This window comes from Manis javanica, chromosome 1 (genome assembly GCF_040802235.1).
Source record: "Manis javanica isolate MJ-LG chromosome 1, MJ_LKY, whole genome shotgun sequence".
NCBI classification, from domain to species: Eukaryota; Metazoa; Chordata; class Mammalia; order Pholidota; family Manidae; genus Manis; species Manis javanica.
Window position 1 is genome coordinate 142478014 of NC_133156.1, and position 26536 is coordinate 142504549.

A 26536-nucleotide genomic window follows, 5' to 3' on the forward strand; every position below is an offset into this window, starting at 1 on the left:
AATAAATGATATTATTTGAAGAAAGCAGGAAATTGATAAATTGAAAGTTGCAACACACTAGACATTTCTTTCTTTTTTTTTACTATGCCCAAATCCTCTTTCTATTTTACCCAGGACAGAGTGGCTGTCAGTGAGATCCTGCAGAAGGCTCATGAGGCTCATGAGGCAGGCTGGTACCCATTAAAAATCACTGCCCGCTCAGACAGACTGAGTCTGAATCTTTCGGGAGTTGTGTCCACGGATTAGGATTGCAAAGAATCCTCCAGATGATTCTTTGGGGAATAAATGAAGATTTGAGAATTAATCATGTTCTAAAGAATGAAATTTCAAATACTATATATATGTGTGTGTGAATGTGTGTGTGTATAACAATACATGAGAATTGTATGTTTGGAGATTCATATATAAATATATGAATATATATACATATATACCCACATATATACATACGTACATGAGAATACATATATATGTAGCATAACACATGGGAATTACATGAGTGGAGCTTCAGCTAGTATTTATCTCTGGTCATGCAATTCTCATGTGTTTGGTATATGTGATCTTCCACTGCATATTTCAAATCCTTTTGATAAAAATGTGGTTACTGTGATTGTGAAATTTTGAGTCAAAAAAATCCTTTTCAGTTTTGGCAGTCAGTTGTAGTTTGAACTCAGAGAGTCCATATCTGAGTGGCATTGCTTTTAAAAGGCAGTATGGATTGCATAGAAACTACTAAATTCCCTTCTGTAAGGTGCTCTGAGCTGATCTCTGGCAGAGGGCCGTTGCTGTCACTGTGGGCGCCCTCTGTCTGAGAAGCACATGCATTGTCCTCCAGCAGGGCTTCCTCTGGGGTGGTGTGAAGTTTTCTGCTCAAATGTCAGATGCTCAAAAAGAACTTTTCTCACCACCTATCAAAACAGGTATTCCCCACCACCCTACTTTATGTTTCCTCATTGCCTTCATCTCTGTACCTGTCTGAATACCAGCCACCTTGTCTGTCTTAAGCACCACAGTGTCTTTAACTTGTAGAATTTGCCCAGACACTCAGAAAATATGTGTTGAATAAATGAGTATGTCAATCGATGTGGATTAACTAGTACATGTAAATGGCATTTTTAAAATGTGGCATATAAAAATTTATTTTCAAATCATTCTAGAAATGATAAATGTTTCATATTGCTGGTCAGGTGGAAACAGAGCCTGTTGGACTCCATGACCCCATAAAAATCTGGTGCATAAGAATGAGACGGACAGGGTACTCTATCTTTTCAACTTCAGAATTTCAGTTGACCCTTGAATAACATAGGTTTGAACTGCGTGGATCCACTTATATACAGATTTTTTTCAATAAATGTATAGGAAAAAATTTTTGGAGATTTGTGACAATTTGAAAAAACACATTATTTTCTCTAGCTTACTTTATTGTAAGAATACAATATATAATACATAAAATATACAAAATATGTGTTACTTGACTCTTTATGTTATCAGTAAGGCTTCCGAAGGTCAACAGTAGGTTATTAGTAGTTAAATTTTGGGAAAGTCAATGGTTATACATGGAATAGGGGGATAGATGCCCAAACCCCAACATGTCAAGGACTCCCTGCAATTCTGTTGCAGGCTTCCCACTGGATTAGCAAATGTTGTCTTCAATCTATAGGTTTTATTTATGCTGTATGCCTTTCTAAAAAGGATTTTACCTTTTCTGGGTCATTTCAATATTTATTTCCCTTTTGGATTTGATTCATTCCTGCATTCTTTGCAATTATCCATTTAAAAAAAACAACACTAAGGGAGACCTTATCTTAAGGTTCTCACTCCTTGCCTAGGACTCTTAGTTGTTAAGTTCTGATTCATAGTACTAGTAAAAATTTCCTAATGCCCAGTAAATACCCATTAATAAGTGGATTTTCACATATGCCCTGAGACCATGCTGCCACTTGCAAGATCAGCATATCCTTTCACTGCTCACTGCTGCATGTTTTCAGAGGCTTATAATCAAGGGATAATGATAAAGTTACAACTCTAAATCTACCAGAGATGGGTAACTTATGTTTAATAGCACAACATTTGGAGGTAATGATGATTTCCTTGTTTTTACCCTCATAAGTCCTTGGCAATATTACCAAAACCTCCAGAAGTAAGAACTGATAGCAGAAACTCAAGGTGTATCATACTTAAATATATTCCTGGAAAATCTGAGCACAAGATAATATTCAGGATGATGTTGGCATTTGATAAATCAGATGCAATGAACCTGATTATGCAAAACAGTTATTTTGCATCTATCATTCATCCAAACGCCATCTAAATAAGAATTTATTTAATTACCAGCAAGGGTAAGGGACTCTTCTACCCAATTCCTCTCCTTTCCTCAAAACACTCAGTGATTTTTGTAAAAATACATATAGTTTTATTGCATCTATATGCATTTCTATAAAGTATGTTCTGCTTTAGTCACTCAGAAATTCTCTGCTTTCTGTATTTATATTTGAGAAGCCTCTGTAAAATAAACCAGTGAAACATTTATCTGTTGGCAGTTTAAAACTTTTGAGTGGGTTTTTGCTCAAATATACTGGATGAGAATATTAAAGTCCGTGGGGTTACATGAGCCTGAAGATGCAGAACAGTCATTGAGCATTGGAGACTTTGGCTAAAAATGGCCATCGGTGGCAGCCGGGACCAGCAGAACAGAGGCAGACTGTCCACAAATACCACCCAAATCAGGCAATTCCTACACCCTGTTGCTTTAGGCTAGAGTAGAAAGCTCTGAATTTTGGGCTGTTCAAAGACAGTTGGCAGTTAAATCCTAGTGTGCCATGTGAGTGTTGGCTTTGGAAACTTAGCTAAAGGGTCTTTGCTAAAATCAGCCATCACCTCATTTGGTTCCTGAGTGTGTTCTCTCCTCACCATCATTAGATAACCACCTCTCCTTGATGGCCCCTTGCCCTTCGCTGTCCTGAGGAGTCCAACCCCCTCTTCGCCTCAGTGGAGATAATTCCCTGGCTGCTGTTTCTGTGATTCTGACTGCATCTTGGGCAAATCAGCTCTAGATGTCTTTGTGTCAAGTCATCCTCTCAGCCCTCATAAAACTCTGTTTCCTTATGAACAGAGGTTCCCTAGTCCACAGCATCGCTTCAGAGCAACACCCCTTCCCATACAATGCAACAAAAAGACACAAACAAGTATTTACACATGCTACAAGGGGAGTGATGTGTAGCCTCAATTTATGAAGTAAGCTACATAGTGACAACCGTTTGTACTTTTTTCAGAGGAAGATAGACTAAATGTGGATGCTTCAATTCAGAGGGCTAGAATGGAGGAGAATGTATCTTGAAAACCTTATCCTTTAAAATCTGCTTTTCTCAGGGATTTAAGCTGTTCTGAGTCCTAACATTTTGGTTCCTCGGTTGTCCAGGGAAAAACTGCTGATGAGAACATATTCTGGTTCACCTTTCCACATCAAGAGGGCTTGCCATCATGGCTTATTTATTTACTCATCATTTTAAATAATACTTTCTGGTGCAAAATTTAAAGTGGAAGGACCACGAGTTTGACTTACATTTGCCTGACAGTGAGGAAGCCAGGAACATTCATTCATTGGGCTGAGAAAAAATGATGTTTCCCTAGCCCTGTTCTGAGTGGGCTTATCTCAGAATCATTATCATCCCTATAGGGAGATAAGATTTGGGAGCAAAGCAAGGCAGCTGGGTGATGCCAATAAGCTGATTAGCTTGACATATTGCTGGTGTTTCACATTACTCATTTGATATTCTGCAGATTTCAAGCTTTCTGTTGAAATGCAGATATGCCTTTGAAAGAAAAATTTGAATATGTCTGAAAAAAACAAGTTCCATTTGAACACTGGTCAGGTCTTAATGTCTCCTATTAATTTGTTTCAGCTGGGTCCCGGGCCTCATACAGCAGTCAACACGGCCACCTGGGCCCAGAGCTGCGGGCCCTGCAGTCCCCAGAGCACCACATAGACCCCATCTATGAAGACCGTGTCTATCAGAAACCCCCTATGAGGAGTCTCAGCCAGAGCCAGGGGGACCCTCTACCGCCAGCACACACGGGCACCTACCGCACAAGCACAGGTGTGTACACAAGGCCCCATAGTGGGGTGGGTGGGCCTGCTTGGGAGGGTGGAAGAGGGGTATGTATGTGTAGGTGTGGGTTTGGGTGCGGGTGTAATGATGATGGGAGAAACCAAATAGGACTCCAGTTTAGCCGCCTGGGTGTATTGTAAATGAAAGATCTTCAGTGGCAGTTGTAGGCTGATTTTGGACATCATTATTAATGTATTTAATGAATGTAAGTACTCCAAAAATGCACAATTTCTATGTAGGACATAAAAGGCATTATGCCTAATACTGGTAAGTGGTCTTTAATGATATAGTCTACCTAGTGGGCAAGCTTGGTGAGGGAAAAACATATTTACTAAAAGTGTAAGGTATTTTGTAAGGCAAACTGAGAATTTACTTCATATACATTATTAGGTTGACTCACATGAAATTGTTATTTGAAAGTGTAAGATAAATTCTAGCCGAAATAAGCAGGCAAGGAGAGGCAACAAAGGGTGGGGTGATGTTCTGCGGTCTGGTTATCACAGGCCGGGGAAGTCACACTCAGCAGGGCAGGCAGCAAGTTTTTAAAGAAGGTAGGGGGAGGCAGAGCTTAGATTTACAGCAGTGCGAGGATTGGCTAGTTTAAGGCACATTCTTTAGGTTGGGAGGGGGCAGCAGCCGGGAACTTTGGCACGTCATCAGTGTCTGACATGCTTACCCCTCCCCCGAGTACCTTCAACCTTACAGAAAGTTGGAGACTGGCAATTGCATGTGGCTTAGTTAGTTGCATAGCTCTCTTGTGTGAATATATATATATATTTTTTAAATGAATACAACCACAGGCCAAATAAAGAAAGATAAGTGTTTTCCAAAATATGTAGCCATCTGCAAAAATAACTAGTCAAAAGTCACGATTAAATGGGCTAGAGAACCCTTATCTGTCTAACTGATATAATTAAGAAAATACTGAGAATTGTACTTCCTATAAAGCCTCATGTGCTGAGTCAACTCAGAAAATGCCATGCCACTGGTTTGCAGGCAGAGTGCTCCATCCTTCACTCCTAATGAAGCACATCGCCCTGCATGGGGACTGGGGCGTGGCAGAGCCAGACCTCTGGGCCCCACTGGGCAAGCAGAACCTCACATCCTCAGACAGCTGTAGCTTCCAGTTATCACAGAGTGTATAGCATAGCAATTTCATTAAACTGCATTATGATACTAAATTATACCTTTTGAAATCCAGGCAAGCTAAGTTGCTTTCATAGTTGATTATCGATATTCACATTTCAGTATTTCACTGCATCATAGGAGGAAGGGCTCAAAATACTCCTTATTTTGTTTTTGACCTAGTAAATGCCATCCCCTGGCCATAATACACATATTGGTTGAGACGAAAGAGAATACCCCTTTTGTCTTCTGTCAGTTTCTCTCACTTTTGCCCTGAGGGGGTCTACACCTGCCTGAGGTTGAGCTATTTTTACATTTAGTCTGTTGCATGTTATTAACAAAGATGACTTTATTTCCATGCACCCCTTATAAAAAATGAAGATAACCTCAGTGACACTCAATATCTAATTTGAATAAAATTCACAACAAATATGGGTAATATTGATTCTTTGTTCTCTATTCATATGTTCTTAGATTTATCTCATGAAAAAACTCCTGGGGGGTTAATGAAAAACTAGCTACAATAAAATTAAAAAGTCATCTATGTCAAAGACAGGGGAAGGTGTTCACATTAAAAAAAAAATCCCTAGTGTTATCATTAAGCCAGGGGTCATCAAACTATGGCTCCTGGGCTCAGGCTAACTGGCCACCTGTCTCAGTAAGTGCTCATGAGCTTAGAATGATTTACATTTTTAAATCATTTACTATCAAAAGATAGTATGTAATATGTAAAAATTATATGAAATCCGAAGTTCAGTGTCCTTAAGTTATTGGAATGCAGCTCTACCCTTTCACCTAGTACCAGCTACACTGAGTTGTGGACCTGTGAGACGGAGACCATATGGTTGAGAACACTGAGAATATTTACTGTCTGTCCCTCTACAGAAACTGCTCTGTGCCATCAGTGGACAGCTGTGCTGAATGAATGAGTGTTTTTCTTCCTTTCCTCCTATGAGGCAAGGCAGCAAGGCCTCAGAGCCCTTCAGAGGGGAAAACCTGTCTGCCAGGGCTTTTCCCAGTAGCAATAATCTGTGGCCCAGCAACCTCAGCAGTCATGACATCCAGATGCCCAGGAACCCATCCCAGCCTGCACCTTTGAGCCAGAGGCACTTCTGAGGAAATATGTTGATTTACACAACACTACAGAAATTTCCAGAAGTGTGTGCATGGTCTCTCGGGATGGCAGGTGGGGAGAAGCCATGTCTCTCTGGCTCCTAAGCATAAAGCCATAAGCTCTCTCACCCCTGCACCCACCCTATTTCTACTCTTAATTCATTTCATTTCAAATCCTTGCACTCTCTAACCTAACCCCACAGCTCAAGGACCTGTCTCTATCAGAACCTCCATGTTTGAGAAAATGCCTTTAATATGGGTATATATCTTCTGGTTATAAATGATGTGCATATGATACAATATTATTAAACTATGTCTCTTTAAAGTCAAGATTACAAGTTGATAAAAAGAAATATTCTAGGATTGCTTTCCCATACCCAGGAGGCCATTTTCCACACCCGCTGTGTTGTACCCACTCTACCCTGGAGACCACTGGTGCAGACCCCTCCGAGGGCCTGGGAAAACACCCTAAGTCCTTGCAAAAAGACAGCAGGTTCTTACAAGGCCTGTTAGGTTTGGAATATTCTGGGGCCACTGGCTTTTGGCTGACGTCAGTGGCTGAGGTGATTTGAACACCCAATTTTATTCCGCCCTTAAGTGACAGGGCCCTGGGGACATGTGTGCCTCTATCAGTGGCCCCCTGGGCTATCCAGTGCTGCAGCTGTTCCAGCTACCAGACTGGGCTCCCGAGCACTCCTTCAGCTCTGTGGCCACTCCCTTGTCCCAGCGCTGTGCAGCCCCATGCTGACTCCACCCCTGAGCCTCCCTCACCCCAAATGCCATGAACTAGCCTGAGCAAGAGACCATCCCAGAACGGAGATAGACACAGGGAGGTGACTGCACAGGGAAGGCCAGGGACACCTGTGCACAGTGAAGATGAGACGTGTCAAAGCTCCCTAATTCCCACCAAAGGGGATTTCTCTGTAGCTCTTCCCCGTGGGCTTAACCTACCACCATCTTTTTCCGTCCCTCCCCTTGGCCTTCCTTCATGTCCTCAGCTGCCATCATCACTCACCCCTGTTACTCTGTTAGGAAGACTAGTTTAAATCTCAGACACCCACTCACATGAGGACCACAGTCTATTACTGGGTACAAAACAGGGTCTCCAGGCTTCCCTAAACCAAAGAGCTACCAACCATCAAGTGACCTTACATGCTTGTGTGTGTATACATGTACATACATGTTAATGGATCTGGATGCACAAAGCCCACTCCTCACCCTCTTGTGCTCCAGGCTGTGACTGCTGAAACATATAGAAAAGGTCACTACCCACAAGGAAGTCAGCAGGATTTTAGCCTACCAGACACCCAGTCAGCCATGGCACGCCAGAGAACGTCTCTGCCAGTCCCAGCAGAAGGGAGTGGGCTCCAAGCACGGGACCGGCCTTCCTGGGCCAGATATGCACTTAGCAGGGAGGCGGAGAGTAGAGCAGCTGCCCTCGTGCTTTCGGACAGAACTGAGACTGGAGGCAGCTCCACAGGGCTCCCCGGAGAGGTCCCTCTCACCAGACGGGACAGCCGCTCCTTTTCGTGGGGCCAGTCAATGAGGGGCTAGGAGAGAGCAAGTGTGGGTGTCAGTGCTCTTCCCTGGGCTGAGGATGTGGAATTGTCTGAACTGCAGCAGAAAAGGCAGGTCAGTGCGTGTGTTGGTGGCATGAATCCCCCCACCTGCATTTACAGGATGATCAACCCACGTCTGAGGCAAGGAATGCAGTCAGATGAGAAATATGTGATCCCCATGAATTTGTTTATGGTAAAGCCTATTAAATAAATGACACAAATTTTTATTTAAAACTCAGACATATCAATGACTGTCACCTTATCAGTCATTTGATTAACACCAGCGCTTGACTTTGACAACCCCCAAAGATTTCTTTCTAAACTAGTGAAAATGGTCAACGTCTGCTCAACGATAGTGACGTGAATTTCCTTCTGGATAAGTGTGATTCTAAGTGAGTGGAGAAAACAAGCTTTCTGTGAGCAATATGTCAGCTTGTAATAAAGAATGAATTATCATAGGTACATTGTCAGGAGAAAATCTGCTAAATATCTTTATGAGGTTGACAAATATTACAACATAAAACAAAAAAGAAATGAGGTAAAAATAGTTGCATGTGTGGAGAAAGTACTTTTAAAACCTGGAACTTCCTACAATAATAGCCAGCGCTTAATAAAGCTACAAATGGATTACATAGAACCTTCATATTCATAAAATTTTATTCTCTTCAAAAATATATAAATAACATTTTCAATTAAAATCATTATTCTAGAAATGTGGAACTAGTAGCAGTTTATTATTTCTTAAATGCTGTTACTTTAAAGTGTAAAAGTGATTGTTTCCCATTAGAGCAAGTCAGATTAGACCCTCTGTAATAATCTCTTGGATAACATTTTTACCTTTTTCAAGCCTAAAAAAGTCAAGGACACATTATTTCCCAAATGGAAATTTTTAATGAGACTGGTGGTAAATATTATTTTAAAATCAACAAGAGACTCCAGATGCTTACCTATATTCAGTTCACCTAAAGTGGTGTAAATAAAAACCCTAATTACAGGTGAAGTAAGACAGTGTTTGCTAGTAGAACAGTTAGTTCATGGATGAAATTCAGAAACATCACTACTAACCATAATCAACACTAATAAGCACTAACAAAACCCTGCATTAAATGCCTTTTCCCACAAAGACAATAAGGTAGGAAGATAAAAGATTATGTTAAATTTACCCTTGAATATTTTTCTGTTGAGATTAGCTTGTGTCAGCTGGTCGCACCATGGTGCACCTGGCACAGAAAACGGGGAGACCTTTACAATTCAGGCCTAAATGGTAATCCTATTGCGAATATAGTGGACTGGCCACTACGGGTTCCCTATCCCTAAAATAATAGCATTGAATTCTTTAAGAGTGTGTAGACCCTGTTCCTGTACCCATTGTCACCTAAGCCCTCTTGCAGAGAGAGTATTATGTAGTTGGCTTATCATTTGCTTATTTTGTATTTAATGTGTGTAAATGTGTTTTATGTTTTGATATGTCTGTGTATGTAAATATGTCAAAGATAATATAAAACCAAAAGAAATGACTTTTCTTCCTTTTGTTAAACCCCACTTTATAGTCCCCCCAACCAAGTTTCTTTATGTGCCATATTCTTGTATTATATTCCATTCTCCTTTTTTCCATTGTCAGTAAATAATGCCTGTAACCATCTATCATCATCAAGGTAAACTGATTTTGTTAAAAGAATCCCTCTCCCCTTCTTTCAAACAAACATAGCACATAAAACAGGTCTCTGTTTTTTGTTCACTTCACATGCTAGACTTTAATTTGTGTAGCTCAACAGAAAATAGATAATTTTATGAACAGCATAGATGTCGGGGGTGAAGTATCAAGGCAGCTGCCTAAGAGGCTGCTTTTAAAATCTCCCCAAAGAGACCAGCATACAGTTCATGGACTTCTAAGAGCTTATGAGGTGGAAGGGGCTGTTTGCAGAGCAGGTGGGAAGAGAGGGGTGTTTGAAGAGCTGATGAGGCGACTTGCGCCGCAGTGTTTGCTATGAGAAGCTGCAATTGAATAGAATAGTCCTGGCAGGATGGGTGATTGGTCAACTGAGCTCTGAAACTCAAGTAAGAGAAAAAAAATATAGCAAGACAAAAATTAAGGGAAAAAATGTGTTAAAGGAAAGTCTTTTAATACTGTGATCAGTACAAGCTTACCTGTCCTAATGGAGAACAAAAGTTTGCATAAGCCACACCAAGGTCTGAACAGGTAGGGCAAGAAGAGGGAATGTCATCTTTATGTGTTGAAGTCATTTTTTGTGTCACACTTTAAGAAAATATATAAGACATTAGATTGTTACATTACTGATGATTAGTTTGCAACCTGTTAGGTTCTCACACACTTTCTTTGGTATGATTACACAACCTACCCTTTAATATAATGTATTTTTCTCCCATTGGCATTGCTATTTTACATTATTTTCATTGCATTGATCAGCCTTGGATTTATTTCAATTTGGAGGTACCATTCTGAATTTCAGTTTCATGTTTTGAATTTCTCACCAAGCCTCCTATTTATTGTGACCTAAAAAAAGTTTAAATTAGGGAATCAGGAAGGATACTACTGAAGGACTGTGGCCAAGTGCCACAGATGTGACTGTGATTTTTTAATGTGATCTTTCTGAAAGCTGTTTACTCATTTTAGATTTCAAGTCGATGCTCCACACTCTTTTTTCTTTACATATACTGATGTCACTGATAAGACCAATTCTCTAAACACTTTACAGTAAAATTAAGAGAACTGTGCATATCCCTGTTCTTTTATTTTTGTAGAGGCGACCAAAGTTAGATTTTTCTGCATGAAAAATGTTTCTGTATATTTTTCCGCATGTCTCAATCAATTCAAGTTAATGAGAAATGGTGTACATTAGTTAATACACCAATTTGTAATAATTTTTTCCATATAATCTTCAGGTTGTTAGTTCCTATGATAAACCACATCCCTTCTCTTGTACCTTTAGCAGGCATTTCCCTCAATTTTAGGCCTGTCATCATTTTCCTGAGTTTTCTCACTGTGTTAGGTAACAGTAATACACATTTTTGAAGTTCCAGCCAGGCCTACTTTGCAGTGGTGGTGAGAAGCATTGACTCCAGAAGCAGGATACAAGTTTGAATTCCTTTTCTCCTAGTTATCAGGCAAACTCGGGCAAGTTAAGATCTCTCTGTGCCTCGCTTTCCCATGTGTAAAGTGAGGGTGACATGTTCACTGGCTTACAGAGCTGTGAGGAACACTGGGTCCGCACGAACAGCACTTACAGAGGCTGAAAGGTCTGACACACAGTGGCCCCCGGGGATTCACCCCGGTGCGATCCGTGCAGTCTCTTTTTCTAATGTCAGTTGATTTCAACATTGTTCATGGTAATAATAACCATTATTACAATAGTTCATTTGTTTAGTATTTTCTACATATTTGATATTTAATCCTTTCTGCGCATATAAAGCAAACAATGATCCCAGGAGGCCCTTTCATTCTCTTCACTCTACAATCAGGAAGCTGGAGCTTAGAAATCTCACTGACTTGTCCAATTCCAAGAATTGACCAAAAAGCCCAGATACGAACCCAATTCTCTAACTTCGGAAGCCAAGCTCTGAATGAATTTTGCAACATTAACCCAAAATGCCCAAGTGAAGTACAAATACAAGCCTGGTCTTATTCCTGGATTTTTCTCCACCTTTTCTCCCCGCTCATATACAGTGACAATCCCTTCCTCTTTCTGCTTAAGTAACTGCATTTCACACCCAATTTTCACATATGACCCAATCTCCCATACAGTCCTCATAATTTTTTGTCTGCTGCTGGGAGTGTTTTTTTTATTAAACTCATCATATCCTCTTGTAATTTATGGTCCTTTGAGAGATTTTTTGGCATGATTAGGTTGTTCACCTGACCTATTTTTATTTCTTTAACAAGGTTCTTTTTTTTTTTAGATTTCAGTATTATTTCCTGATCTCTGCCATTACACCCTCCTTTCCTGTTAACCATTGTACTTACTGTATCAATAATGAATATGTTGGTATAGAAAATGATTCCTCTTCTGATATTAGTAACCATTTTCGACAAGCTTAAGTGCAGAGATTTCATTTCCTGAACGAACAAAAGCATTTAACTGGAAAATGTCAGGCATACTTGGTTTTCCCTTTTTGCCCTTGATTTGCTGGCTGGCTTATCACAGCTCTCCTAAAAAATGAAATTTTGTTTCCCCCTATGCATTGTTCTTCCAGAGCAAAGTCACGCCTGGCCTAAACTTTAAACTCTTATCATATCACTATAATGTAAAGCGCATATTCACAAATTTTGGAAACATGGATTTTAATTAGACATGCTTATAATATTTTGGAGAAAATACAAATATTTCCAGAGATTGCATGAAGACTTAAGACAGATTTTTCTGGTTGTGACCTTCATGTTTATTAGTCAAATCTGATCATTTTGAAACTTCATCCAATCAGCAAGGTGGTCCTCAACATTTCAAGACTGCTGCTTCTCAGAGAATATATACACTTTTAGTTTAGAAAGTTTTTCCTAAAACTTTTTCTGCTTTTTAACATGTTGTAGTGCCTGTTCTCCAAATATTGGTTATTAAAAGGTCAAGCATTGAAAGTCCATTGAAAATGAGAAGCCCTGAATTCGTCATTAAAAATCAGAGCTTGGTATTAGAATGTATTCCTCCTGTTCAGTTTGCAACTCCTTTGTCTTTTTAATACACGATTTCCTTCACTTCTTTGAACAACTGACATGATTTTTCTCAATGTGATGTGGTTTTTCTTGGGTGGGATTTGGCATATGTGCCCTGATGTGAGAGAGGATGAATGAAGTTTTGTCATCATCCACTAAAAAGCATTCAGGATGTCAGAGCTGTGGGGTATGGTTTGTAACTGGAGCTTCATTCCATTTAGAATTTAGAGCTCCCAGTTGTATAAATGCTCCTATCTAGACACTGGCTATATTTGGAGTATGTTCTGATCTACAATGCCAGAAAGTAAATGTGCTAAGATAGATTCTGGCTAACAGCTGTTGCAGCCGAGGAAGTGGTCACATTCTATTAGTGTGAAAGATGCTATTTTCATTGTATATGTCAACTATAACTTAGATGTTAAATATTTTTGAGAACCAGATAAAAATATAATGACACAAAATGAATTAAAAGAATCCAGGAAGGAAACAAAAAATTGAAATTCCCTTTGGAAATAATCAAACTTGTTTTAGTAACGGATGAAGAATCTTTTCAGAGCAGTTCAGAGATTCGGAAAGATGCAAACACTTCTAGAAAAGCCAAGCCAGCTGGTTGTTTTCTCTCTGTTGCCATTGAACTGTCCTTCACCTTCTCTCACACATCTTCTACCTTTCACCAGATTTATTTGTTACTAGGACAGCTTTAGGTGAAAAAGAGGCATATAAAAATCTTTTGGGAGTTGCTTTATAGGAACTAGCCCAGTCCTGCTTATTGAATGCTCTGATTATGGAAATATGAGCCCCACCTCCAGTGGCCCAGGGCATGCACCCCCTCTCACTTTTTCCTGTTTTCTTTCATTCAGGAAAATTCACTATATACTAAATTTGCTTTACACCTCAAATAAAGTTAATGTAATATCACCTGAATGAACACTTTCAGACTTTCCTCAACTTGAACAATAAAAAGCTAACTGTCCATGATTCCTTAGAAAATATTCCTTACATTCCTTCTGTGTTTTAATGTTGCAGTTTACGTTTCAGATTCATAAACCTTCTCTTACCAACAGATAATCGTAAGCACACACAGGTGCATTTTCCCCTGTAGCTGAAAGGTGTATTTTTGAAATAGCATGCTAATTATCATTTTACTGGATGACATTGAATGGATCAAATATGACAGATTATTTTTTTTTTATTCTTCCAAACCTTTCTTTTTTCTTTTTTATGTGTGTAATTTCCCCCCTGCCTAGACCCAGTTAACCATTTTTGTGAGCAGGTCCTCAATTTTTTACTTTGTCCCCACTTTCCTGTCCTAGCCCCATCTTCCCCTGGTGTCGACTCCGTCCCCTTGCAGCGCACAGGCAGCCAGCATGGCCCACCGAATGCCAGCGCGGCCACCTTCCAGAGGGCCAGCTACGCCGCCGGCCCGGCCTCCAATTACGCGGACCCCTACCGCCAGCTGCAGTACTGTCCCTCTGTTGAGTCTCCATACAGCAAATCCGGCCCTGCCCTCCCGCCTGAAGGCACCTTGGCCAGATCCCCGTCCATTGATAGCATTCAGAAAGATCCCAGGTGGGTACAAAACTTTCTCTTTTCTTTACCATGATGTCTGAAGAGGTTTTCTAACCAGGCATTTTCATGGCATTATTTCATTTATGTAACATTGTTGCATTCATGTCACCAGTTGTGTATTAAAGGGTTGACTTTGGTTGGACTTTATAATCTTTTTTTTTTTAATTTAGAATATGTATATTGATCATGGATCCCAAGTATATTCAGTGGTTCCACAGCACATGATACAGATAATCTTTTGATCAGAACTTCTGCAGGTACTTGAGGTTTCAGCTATTTGATAAGATGTAGAATAGCTCTCATTGCAATGGAAACTGTGGATTGGGAATTAGATCACTTGACTTCAGATATAACGGTGTCTGTGTTTTATTGTCTCTGTGGAACCATTCTTGGTCACCATGTTTGTTTCTATTTATCAGAGTGTAAAATAGCACACCTACCAGGTTATACTAAAATTAAAGATTTAGAAAATCTGTATGACTTTCATTTCTCTGTGCCAGGAAATAAACATTAGGTTGAAGTTATTTGAGCATTGATAAACACTTGAACATAATGTATTAAGGAAATTGTTTTTATTGAGATGTGTTTCTTTTTTGTTTTCTTCTTTTATCAGTGGCAAGGGATTTAATGTTGTGCTACTTCTGAAGTTGGAATTGAATTCCTGTAGATTTAAATGATGTTTTATTCATAGCCATTGGATTTATGCTGATAGAGTCCCATAAATATCTCTCTGCATCTGTGACTACTATAGATATGTCAGATTTCTGGTATTTCTTTATAGCAGGGCATGTAACTTGACTCTGGTAACATACTTAAAATTCTTCTCAAGGAATTTTCTCTAAGAGGAGCACACAAGTGCGTATGTGCTGCATTGAGGGTTTTGCATAGATTCTTTGTAAAGAGAAACCACTTCCACAAACATAAAAAAGAGAATAGAACCATTTTATGGTATTCTTTGAGATAGCTATTGTAGCACATTTTAAACCCATCTGGAGGATTCATGTTAAACATCTTATTTGATAGATCCTCCATTGTAAAAGTTAATTGTAATAAATGTTTACTCTTAGCTACTGGAAATAAGAAGTGTTCTTACATTTACATGGTGCAATGTCTGCCTATCCAGGTTTTCAGTCTCAGCCATCCTGAAATCTGCCCCAAATCCTTAAGTACTCTTGGCATGTATGGACAGATTGTTCTTCAGACAGCACTCTCTATTTTTAATATTTTTTTCTTCACATGCTACTGAAAACATAGAATAATAAACTTTAGGAAATCCTAAATAGAAAAATACATAAGTGAACTGACATTGTTTTATTTGACATGGCATAGTTAAATTGAGGATAATTTTATCTCTAATGGAAAGGATTTAAATTTTCATATTATGGGAATTTGGCTTAGTGAAACACCAAATTTGTGTTTCTCTAACTGCAGCTTACCCTCTTTATTTTATACTGTATATTAAGTGCATTTCATCTTATCATGGTCCTTACCTTTTCAACTTATGGATTACATCACTTATGTTTTTGCATACCCACTATAACCTAAAAAAAGTCAACAACAAAAATAAAATGTTAGCATACGTAACAGAATATTGACCACTGTATGAGTTAATGTGTATGCAAATCAGTGTTATATTAATTACAAATTTATCATGTTATTTTCAAGAATGGTAGGTGTTAATTCTGTAAAAAAAAAATCATACCATCATCCTAAGCTCAGATATACTAACCAAACAAACAGAACCAGATCTAGAACCAGAAATGGACTGGTGTGACTTAACATAAAAGACACTAATTGCCTAGCATCATGCAAAATGGATGGCATATAAAATATAATAAGTCCTCTTCTAGAGTTTTCTTAAAATAAAGGAATATGTCAAAGTGTTCAAATCTAAACTTTGTATCCAAAATTCTAATGCTTCTTTTATGGCAAGAATTTTGCATCTTTCTTTGAATAATGAATTTTTATTCTTCCCATGTGAATAGTAGAACTAATATATTTAACTTCCAGGGTTCAAAATTGTTTATTTTGACATTATAGCTTATGATTAATTTTTTTCAGGTTTTAAACTTTTTTCAGACCCTCATATTACATAAATGTTTTAAGAGAATTAGTCAAGTTTTATTTATTAAATGCCAGACCACATAATCCTCTTTACCATTGCAAACATGTGTTTATAGTATGTTACAATTCTCAAAGCACTTTTACTTACATCTTTGATTAATTCTTTTTGTGAAAAGAAACTGATATCCCCATATTTAGTGCCTGAAATAAATGGGGAATTGGAGTGTTAAATGACTTATTGAAGGTTACTGACAGGTGGGTACATAGGCTACAATCCACACTTTTAGGACACAGCAGCACATATTGGCACAAACATTTTAAAGTTTTTATAAGCAATAAAAAGGAAAGGAAAGAATGTACACACATTTTTTATGATTATTTCAGTGGATGAGTGAATGTTAATGCTGGGTATCAGTATGTATGAGTTGGGAAGAATGAAGTGAATAATACAAGTTATCTACATAGGTCTGATCTCTGGCAATTTTTTTAAATTGAAGTATAGTTGATATATAATCTTATATTAGTTTCAGGTGTACAACATAGTGATTCACCAGTTATGCACATTATTAATTGCTTGTTTCTTCTTGGATATATGGTCTTTGTTTTAGTTTTTATTCCTTTTCCTTCCTTTTGTAAGATCCACCTTATTTATTTTATTGCAGACCAGCATCTTTTCTCTATTGAAGAGTTTTAGTATTAGTCAATGAGAAGCGCTCAAGCAAATAGTGCATGTTAAATAATAATTTGAAATAAAGGTAGCCCCAATTCAGTCATTAGGCTTGAAACTAGAGACTCCCCAGTAGCTTTTCATTCCTGTAAGCCACAGGAGATGAAAAGATTGGTTCTGAGGCACTGGACTGCTCGGCTCAGTCATAGAGATCAGGACAAAACTCTGGTCTTCACTTTTAAGTGTTCCCATCACGTACTCCACCAAAAAATGTATAGAAACCTTTTTATACAAAGAGATGGTAAAGTCTAATTTCCTTTTTTAATGTCATCAATTACTGAAAAAATGTTTATATGAATATAATATATGATATATCCATAAAATATGCATATATGTGTATATATATATTTTGCAGGCATATTTTATATTTGAATTGCATGATATCTTCCTTAAATGTGAATGTCTTAGGGATTATTGGACTATTTTTGGTGCTACACCAAATATTAGGTTTTATATACTGTTGTTTTTAAACATACAGGTCAAATATAAATCTTAACATTAAGTTATGTGGAAGAGGTTTCAGTGATGTTGGAGTAATAAACCATAGCATCCTTCTTTTGAAAATACAAGTTATGAAATAACTAAAAAGAAATAAAGCAAAACTGATATACATGGGTATGCTGAAAGTACTATAAGTGTTCTTGTCTATTAAAGAAAAGTTATGGCTAAGACGTTTACTGACATAACTTAATGTTTAGGGTATAGCAGAAAGAGCATCTTCTAATCACATTTGATTAATCTCTTTTTAAGATATTGTAATCTTTGACATATACTATCTCAAAAGCACTTTTTCAAATATGCTGAAAGAATCTTATTGCAAACATAATATACAATTAAACACTTTCTTTTTGTTATTGAACATAACAGAAATAAATACAGTGGCACATCTTTAATGTGCTATTATTATGTAATTTTAGTAACACAGCTGAAGTGTTTGTAGTAAAACAGTTATATAATAATCTTCATAGCCAGTTCCCATAGGTAGTAGATACTGGGAATTTGTGTTTCACTTCAAATGCTCAATAATCATTTGTTAAGGTAAAGGGGAAAAATACATCACTCACGATTTAAAAACCCTCAGAGTGTGAAGAGCACTTGGAAGTCATTTATTCAGTCAGGCTAAAAGCAAGCCGAGCAATTGGCCATTGAGTCTCTGCTTGAATGCCTCTAGCTATGGGCCACTCACCATCTCTTGAAGCATTTTATTAATACCTTGAGTAATTCAAGCCTTGTAAACTAATTTGTATTGCTAATAGAGTCTGCACCTCTTATAAATTCATTCCCTGATCTGGTTTCTGACGTTTGCAACTACATGAGAATAAGCCTGTCCCTTCTTCAAAGGCTGGCAGTTTTCAAAGGCTGGCCAAAAGCTGTTTTCTTGGAAGACAGTTACTACATCTCCCTGCAGTGTCCAGGCCTCCTGCTCCTGGGCTGCCTGCAGCCATGCCCTGAGCGGTTATTTCCAGGGCTTCTCTCTGGGAGTCCTGCAGGCCAGTCTTCCTGGTTCTGTCTCCTGTATCTCCAGAAGTGCAGGAAGTGAACAGGCATTACCCTGGAGCAACCTGGCTTGATGGTAGGGGTTCTTGGCAGTATGATGAGAATAATGTTTATCACTGTGATGAGGCTAATGATAATTAAAATTAATTAAGGAGTAGATACCATACTCAGTGTTAGACTGCTTATGTTCATTATTTAATCCTTCCTAAATCCCATGGCATGCTCTTTACAGTTCCCACTTTACATGTGGGGAACCTCTGAGACTCAGAGAGCTAGAACTTGAACCTGTATCTGTCTAACTTCTAATCCTGTTTCTACCTACTATGAATACCGGTATACCACTGTTAACTGTCCAGTCAAATAAAATGCCAAGTCTTTTTTTATGTGACTTCTGCAAAGCTATGAATTAATTATCCTTGTCTTGAATTTTTAATGTGCTTTTTAATTTAAATGAGGGGCTTTCCACTCACTTCTTGTTAGGTGATTCCATTATTTGATACTTCAGAAATCATTCCTGGGTCCCAATTCTGTACTCCAGTATGATTACTATAACTAACTGCTCCATGTCACTTGGAAATATGAAAGGTAAACATATATCTTCAGTGAGGTTTTATCAGGACATGAGCAGAGCGGCCAGAGACAGAGAGCCCTGTAGCCCTCACACCACTGGACTGCCCCTGCCGGGTCTCTCTGAAGGTACCTGGCTTCTGGATGGCTTTGCTGTGGGCTTTTCTAGGGTGAGCTCTGCAGGTGTGATGACAGCATGCCAACAGCTTCACTATTCAAGGAGATTTCAAAGTTATGTGAGAGAGAAAGGTACAACCACCCACAGCGCGTGTCCTGGGTAAGTAAGGCAGATGTGATCAGAGCAGCACCAGAGGAATCAGGGTGCTGTCGCAAAGCTTCAGAAAATATATTTCACATGAAAACCTAGGAGAGAGCTGTCGAGGCAGGGAACAGTCGAAGGAAAAGAGGGTGGGAATGGAGGGGCAGGGTCTGTGTGAAGCACTCAGAATGTTCCTGTCCACTCACCCAACCCAAATATTTAAAAGGTTAGCTTGCACCTCCGTAAGTGAATGCTGTACATATAAATTACAAACATGGTGTCCTCATTGCCTGGAGATGCCATAGCAAGTACCGCAAACTGGGAGGCTAAAACTGGCAAAAACGTATTCCCTCCTGGTTCTGGAGGACAGAGGTCTGAAATGATGGTGCTCTCAGGCCGTGCTGCCTCCGGAGTCTCCAGGAAAGGACCCTTCCTTCCCCTCCAGCTGCGGGTGGCCCCAGCCTTTCTTGGCCTGTGCCTGCATCACTTCAGCCTATGCCTCCGTCCTCACATGGCCACCTTCTCTATGGCTGTGTCTCCTTTTCAGACACCAGGTATTGCATTTAGGGCCCCCAGACCTCATCTTAACTTAGTTACATCTGCAAAGACCCTATTTCCAAGAAAGGTCACATTCTGAGCTTCTGAGTGGACACAAATTTTGAGGGGTCACTATTCAACCAGCTACATGTGCTTGAGTGTGCTCTCATTCTGTTTACACTAGCAAATAGATGTACACTAAAGATAGAACCTAAAACAGCATGTTAAAGATAAAGCTACATAACTAAATGTTTTCATTCAATATACAATTTTTTATCATAAGAAAGCTTTCTTTAGAACAAGAAGCATGGTTAAATATGTTAGATCTGAACATATTATCACTGCTTTTCCTGGTTAATGTGATGGTGCTCATTGTTCCAGGTACAGGGAGATGTGTGAGCTTAGCTATTTTCTTGCCTTTTGGACGTGCTTGAATTATCAGTGCTGTCTGGTTCATATTGTGGGGTTAGTTTGAAGCTAGATAATCTAAAACTTCACAGGGACTGACACACATCAACAGCGATAAAGAGTGCTGAGTGATGTGCTCAAATAAGTCACTCTCAGTCCCGCCATGCTGTAGCTTCCCATAAGAGACACACCATCACCTGAATGTGCGTCCAGTAGAGGACCAATCCATAGAGTAAATATAATAGTTCTTCATTTCTTTATTTTGTTTAGTTAAATTAAGTGAGCAGAAATTAAGGCGTTCTCCCCTCTCACCCCAGTGGATGAGGGCGTGCAGCCCTGTGGCGCATCCAGAGAGGCCAGTGGGGAGAGCTTTGGGGCACCAGAGCCCAGGCCAGCAGGGAACAGGGATAACTGAGAGCTCAGCCCTCACCACCAAGAAACAGAATTGGAAAATGGAAAGGGACTTCACTGCAAAATAATTTTTCTTTGCTTGTTTTACAAAAGCCTCCTCTTCAGGATTCCTTTAGTCAGTTTAAAGGAAACCAATGTTCACACCGATACTTATCTGTGCCAATGTGGATTTTCCCATAGCCCAGAATACTCATGTGGCCTCCTGTCTCCAAATTCACTTGAGGGAGTACACAGTTGATTTTCTAAAGTAGCAACTGCTTTCTACTGCAACAGCCCCACCTCGTTCACACATAGGCACATGCTGGCTTGGGGACCTCCATGACGTTCCACGCTCACAAGTGATGGAACACGGGCCATCATGACTGATGAGGGACTACACCCAGAGTGCTAATTAGGTGGCTAGTTAACTGCTAGCAGATTCCCCTTCAGTTGTTATGGTGGAAATCCCTGTTTGTGGTTTTCTTGTATATAGACTTTTCTCCTGAGAACTAGCCTCTACTTTACCCTCAGTCCACATCCTTTCAGGAAACAGACCGTATCCCGTGTTCAGAAGGTGTGTGTGCAGCTCACATCTGGCCCAAGAGTTGACGGTGTGTCAGAGCCCCACCCACGAGCCAGGCCTCCGGGTGTATAGAGCTGCTGAAGCCCAAGTCCCAGCTCTCTAACATGGGCGCATGCATCCTAGACCTCACTATCTCGTTTGGGGCAAAACACCAAATCCAGGCTAGCTAGAGCTGACATATGGGAGTAAAAACTTTTGTACACCCTCCCCTGCCCATCCTCTCTAGAGGTGGCTGTGGTGGGCTTAGGTTTGGTCTCCATTATGAAACCAGAAATATTTGTCCTTGGTCCCCTAATATGTGTCTCTAATGCTTTCCTGGTGCATCTATCATATATTCTTATACAGTTTCTCCAGAACTTTCCTTCAACCCTTCTACCTAAAGCCAACTCTACTCCCTGTCCCAGAGACAGAGATATTACCTTTCCTCCAGTTCAAAGCAACTGAGAAGTTCCATTTGATAATTAAATTATCATGAAGTCTTTCCCAAATAGGTTATAGGAGGAGACTAACTCTGGGGACACTGTCTGGTATCAGGGTACCTTGGATCCCTAAAGCTCAGGACTCTATGAAACTTCAAGCAGTTTCAGTCTTAATTTAAGGTCCCCAATAATAAGTACAATGATAATGCATAAAAATAAAGGTAATGGGTGGCTTAAGGGAATGGCACCCTGGATCCCTAAACGAAACAAATAATTACTTTGCAGTGCTTTATTTTTATGCTCTATTTGTATTGCTTTAACTAGTAATTCACATTACTTCCTTATTCTTGGTTAATCTCTATTTTCTCATTGATACATTGGTTGATGTGTGTGATGTGTGTCTTATCTGTTGGATTTAGATATGAACTCATTCCTTGTACCAGTTGTTTATGATGACACTGAGTGTTAAGACAGGAAGCCACAAAGAAAAGAGGGAAGAAAATCTCTCTCTCTTCATCTTCATTGTGAAAGAAGGGTTAGAATATTTTAGAGCACAACAGGAGTGTGAATATTAAAAATGGAGGCCCTTAGAAATAAGTTGAGAACAAAAACGGGGGCCTCTCTGCCCAGACCCTCAGGGAGAATTGCAGAGTTCGTGAGAGACCCAGAGAGAGGAAGCTCCCCGATCCAGGGCTCTGTTTATGCTGCTGCCTTTATTTCTCTCTGAGAGCTCTCCCTTCACTTCCCATGTAAGACCTTTCAGAATTCCAAGAGGTGGTTGGAAGGATTCAAAAGAAAGTTTTGTTCTTCAGAAAGAATCAAAGGGGAGTTTTGTGAGTCCAATGTTGAATAAGATTATAAAAATGGATGTGAGCATCTGCCCCCCACCCCCCAGATTGGTCCCTGTGAGCGGTAGCCCTCAGCAGGAAAGAGAAGCCAAGAAAACTCAGGGAAATAGAATTGGCTCATTTGATCAATCATTCAAGAGCTGTCTTCTTCCAGAAAGAGAACTTTGACAGCCCTAGATTTGACTTTATTAAGAAAAGTGGCACTTATATATATATATATATCACATAGATGATACACACACACGTGTGTGTGAATATAGACATATATACACATGTCTGTATACATAATCTATTTATTGACTTTTGCACACATTTTTCCAGAAGTAAGATCTTCAAAACTTACATAAGTACGTGATTACTAATGGGACAAAAGACATGAAATAATAAGGTATCGGTTTTCCTTCTTGTCTATTCATCAGTCTGCTTTCTCAGCCCCTGCATTTTGCTTTTCTTCATTTGACCACTTTTTCTTAAAGTCATTCTAAACATGTTCCATTCTTTAAATCAATGCTGATGGAGTGTTAAAAACTAAGAATATAAAATCACAAAACTAGAGAAAGGGAAAATTTGTTTCCCTTACAGAAATAGGGAACCATCACAGTAGCTCTGAAAACACTGGAAAGCACATTCCTTCATAGGCATCCACCTAGCAGTGGTCAACCTTTTGAAATCATGTGATATTTAAAGTGATTTATGCTTCTCAGAGGACTTGACCAGTTCTTAATTAAAAGAACTTCCTTTCTTTATTCTTCAACTTATACCACTGTGAGTATGGAAAGCCTATTTCACTTTTAGCTTTCTCAGTCCATCCTCAAAGACCTCCTTGTTTATTCCACCACAAGCAAAATCTGAAACCCACAGTGGCCATTTCATGTACAAACCAGTTTTAATATTTTTCTTGATGTTATAAGTCACTTTTCCTCACCATCTGACTTCAAACATTTAATTGAGGGCAAAAGTGAAGCATTCAAAACTTTTATTGTCTTACAAGGCAGGTGGTAGTTGACTGTCAGTTTGTAACTAATGGAAATTCATTTCCGTTGCTCCTTGAGATGTCTGCATCTAATAGTGCTCATTAATTTGGAGGTACTGACATCTATAGAGAGAAAATTAGCTTTTTTATAGTAAGAAAATACATTTTGAACTGAAGTTTCCATTGTTTGTGATGCATTACAGCCTGACAAGTTGAGTAACTTAAATTCTTTCATCTACTAAAGATCCTGTTCAACTACTTTAACTGGGTTGCTGAACCAAATGCACTCTGCAGTCTAGTTAATTCTTTTAAGAAGAATAGGAGCATAATGAGGAAGAATAATAGGAGGAGAAGGGGAGAAGAAAGAGAAGGCATTGAGTGGGAAATCCAGAGGGAAGTGTTTCTGCAGTACAGAATATGTTCTGAAGCAGATCTCACCAAGTGAGATGAAACAATGTGTCCTCACTTGAACTTTCATACTAGAAGATGACCCATGGGCTATCAGTTTGAGGTGCCTCTTTAGAGGTGAAGCCTCCACACCAAGAAAACTCTCTGTTTTATAACTGGGCCACTTGCAGGGAAGCCTTTGAAGCTGAGCCCCTACCCTCAGCTGCTCCACACCGAAGAATGCAACAGTGAGACTCTGGGTGGTTCCCACTGACTCTGAAATTTAGCACAGTGATTCCCACCATTTCTGGAATCCATGCACTAGCTACATTTCAGAAGACATGTGGGGTGCCAGCACAGCATGGCCAGTCATTTACTTTGCCAGTATTCTCCTGCAGCCACTTCTTTAATACACAGGGAAGACAGACGTGAAATGACCTTGAAATATAGGACAGTCTTTTCAATTGAATAAAAGGGACCTTCTGAAAAAAATGAAATTGGTTTGCAGATAGATGTTTGGAAACCACTGTCTCAGAAGCCACAATGAGGCAGAAATCCCTTCTCTGGATAAGCGAGTAACATGAAATAAGCTTAAGATATTTGCATATGTCCTGCCAAATGTGAAAAAGAAATCTTTGCTTTAACTGTGTATACTGTTTGAATGCATTTGCCAAATAAATGAATGAGTAGAATTGTATTATTTCTTCTGAACATTTTCATATACTTCAAAAGTGCAGTAATATTCTAAAATCTGAATCATTTCTGGAAAATCTCCCTACCTAGTAACTAGGTTTGTCATAGCCCGTGTCCAGTCCCCCTGCCTCCTGGTGTTCACAGCTTTGCGTGGTTGCCTCCCACGCTGAGTCATAGTCCACCTGTCTACCCAGTAGGACACTGCAGGAGTGACAGGGAGGGAAGCCGGTTCAGCATCCTGAGACACTCAAGCAGCCCTGATGGGAGGCCCACCTGGAGGGAACCAACATGCCCTCCATACCAGCGAACCACTTTTAAAGCACATCCCCAAAGGCAGGCGCACGTTTGGGTGTTCCAGCTTAGATGCCAGACATTGTGGAGCAGAGACAAATCACTCCTGTTCTTCCCCACCTCGAATTCCTGCACAAAGAAACCACGAAATAGTAAATGATGATGATTGTTTTGCAGCCATTGAGTTGCGGGATGATTTGTAAATCCTGATCTAACTGGTCATCTCACCAAAATTATCTCCTTTCCCCTCCAGTATCTCCTGTGAAACTCCCTTTCCTCTTTCCTTGTTTAAAAGAAAAAAGCCACAAAGTGGACCAACTCAAACATCTACCAATGGAAGAATGGACAAACAAAATATGGTGTATATGTTCAGTGGGATATTGCTCAGCCTTCAGAGGAAGGACATTCTGACACATGTGCAACATGGATGAGCCATGAGGACATCATGCTGAGTGACATGCATGAGCCACAAAAGCCCATATGCAAATGATTCCACTTACAGGAGGCACTCAAAGTAATCAAAATCACAGGGACAGAAGGTAGAATAGTGGTTTCCAGGGTTGAGCAGAAAGTTGTTTGGTGGGATCAGAGCTTCAGACAGGGGTGGCAGAAAAGTCCTGGAGATGGGTAGTGGGGGCGGCTGTCCTGCAGTGTGAACATACTTAATGCCACTGACCTGTATGCTTAAAAATGGCTAAAATGATTATTTTCATGTTATGTATATTTGCCACAATAAAAAAGAAAGAAAAGACAGGAAAGACGAAAAGTAGAGAAAAGGCCTAGCTAAAGGCGGTCCAAGTGCTGCTTCTTAGGAACGGAAACTAACGCAGCATGTGGAGGAGGAGCAGATAGGAGCCCCAGGGTGGAGGAGTAGGCGGAAGTGGCTCCTGGGATCTCGAGAGCGATTCCTTCAGCACAGCACCCTCGGCGGCTCGGTGGGAAGCTCCAAAGCCCATTTTTAAGCAGAACACACACAGTGTCCTATCCCATTTATCACTTGCCAGACATGTGACCTACATAAGGTTTTAATCCCTCGCTCACATTTTCTTATGATTGAATAAAAGTAACAATATATTGCAATAATCTGTTACCTAATCTATTAGCTATAAGACTCAGTTAAAATAATGAATATGAAATAGCTTTTTCCAGTTAGATGGGATATTATTCTACAGAATAAAAATAATTACATTATTTGAGAAATAGTGCCTTGTGATCAGTTTTAAATATTTTCATCCATTCATTCTTTCATTCAGCAAATATTTATTGAGTACCAACAGCAAGCAGTATGGTTCTGGATACTAGAAACTTTCAGAAGGGAGATAAGGTAAGAATATTAAGTAGGAAATAAATGGAAACAATCTCATTTAAAATCATATAAACTTCAAAATAAGTTCAAGTGAAAACCGCTGCATTTTTATTAGAAATTGCCTTTAGTGACTGATGATACCCACACCTATATAATTCTGTCAGAATAACCCCAAGCGCTCTTCCTGTGCTCTTTGCTTTCAGAACCAAAGTTCTGTTTTGCAACTTCTGCTCAGGTCAGTTTCCCCTCACACTGCACATAAGGCAGTAACTCATACCTCAAAGGCCCAAAGTCAGAAAGCTTCCAACCAACACACAGAAAGCAGACAGGAAGAAAAGCAGCAAAAACATCCCATTCTCCCAGGAACCAACAGTCCTACCATTCCCTTCTCTTCTTGACAAAGAAGTCTGCAATATTTCAAGCCAGACTATTTTGTATTAGAAGAA

The 26536-nt window shown here is 39.5% G+C and overlaps 1 protein-coding gene across 6 annotated transcripts in view; it reads left to right on the forward strand.

Moving 5' to 3' along the window:
• CTNND2 (catenin delta 2) overlaps positions 1-26536 on the forward strand; it is a 925492-nt gene that overhangs the window by 554474 nt on the left and 344482 nt on the right. For all 6 annotated transcript variants that reach the window (XM_073237801.1, XM_073237811.1, XM_073237821.1 and 3 more), the window contains 2 exons: positions 3903-4097; positions 13886-14141. In XM_073237801.1, the coding sequence (XP_073093902.1) occupies positions 3903-4097; positions 13886-14141 (451 nt within the window). The remainder of the gene's footprint in view (positions 1-3902; positions 4098-13885; positions 14142-26536) is intronic.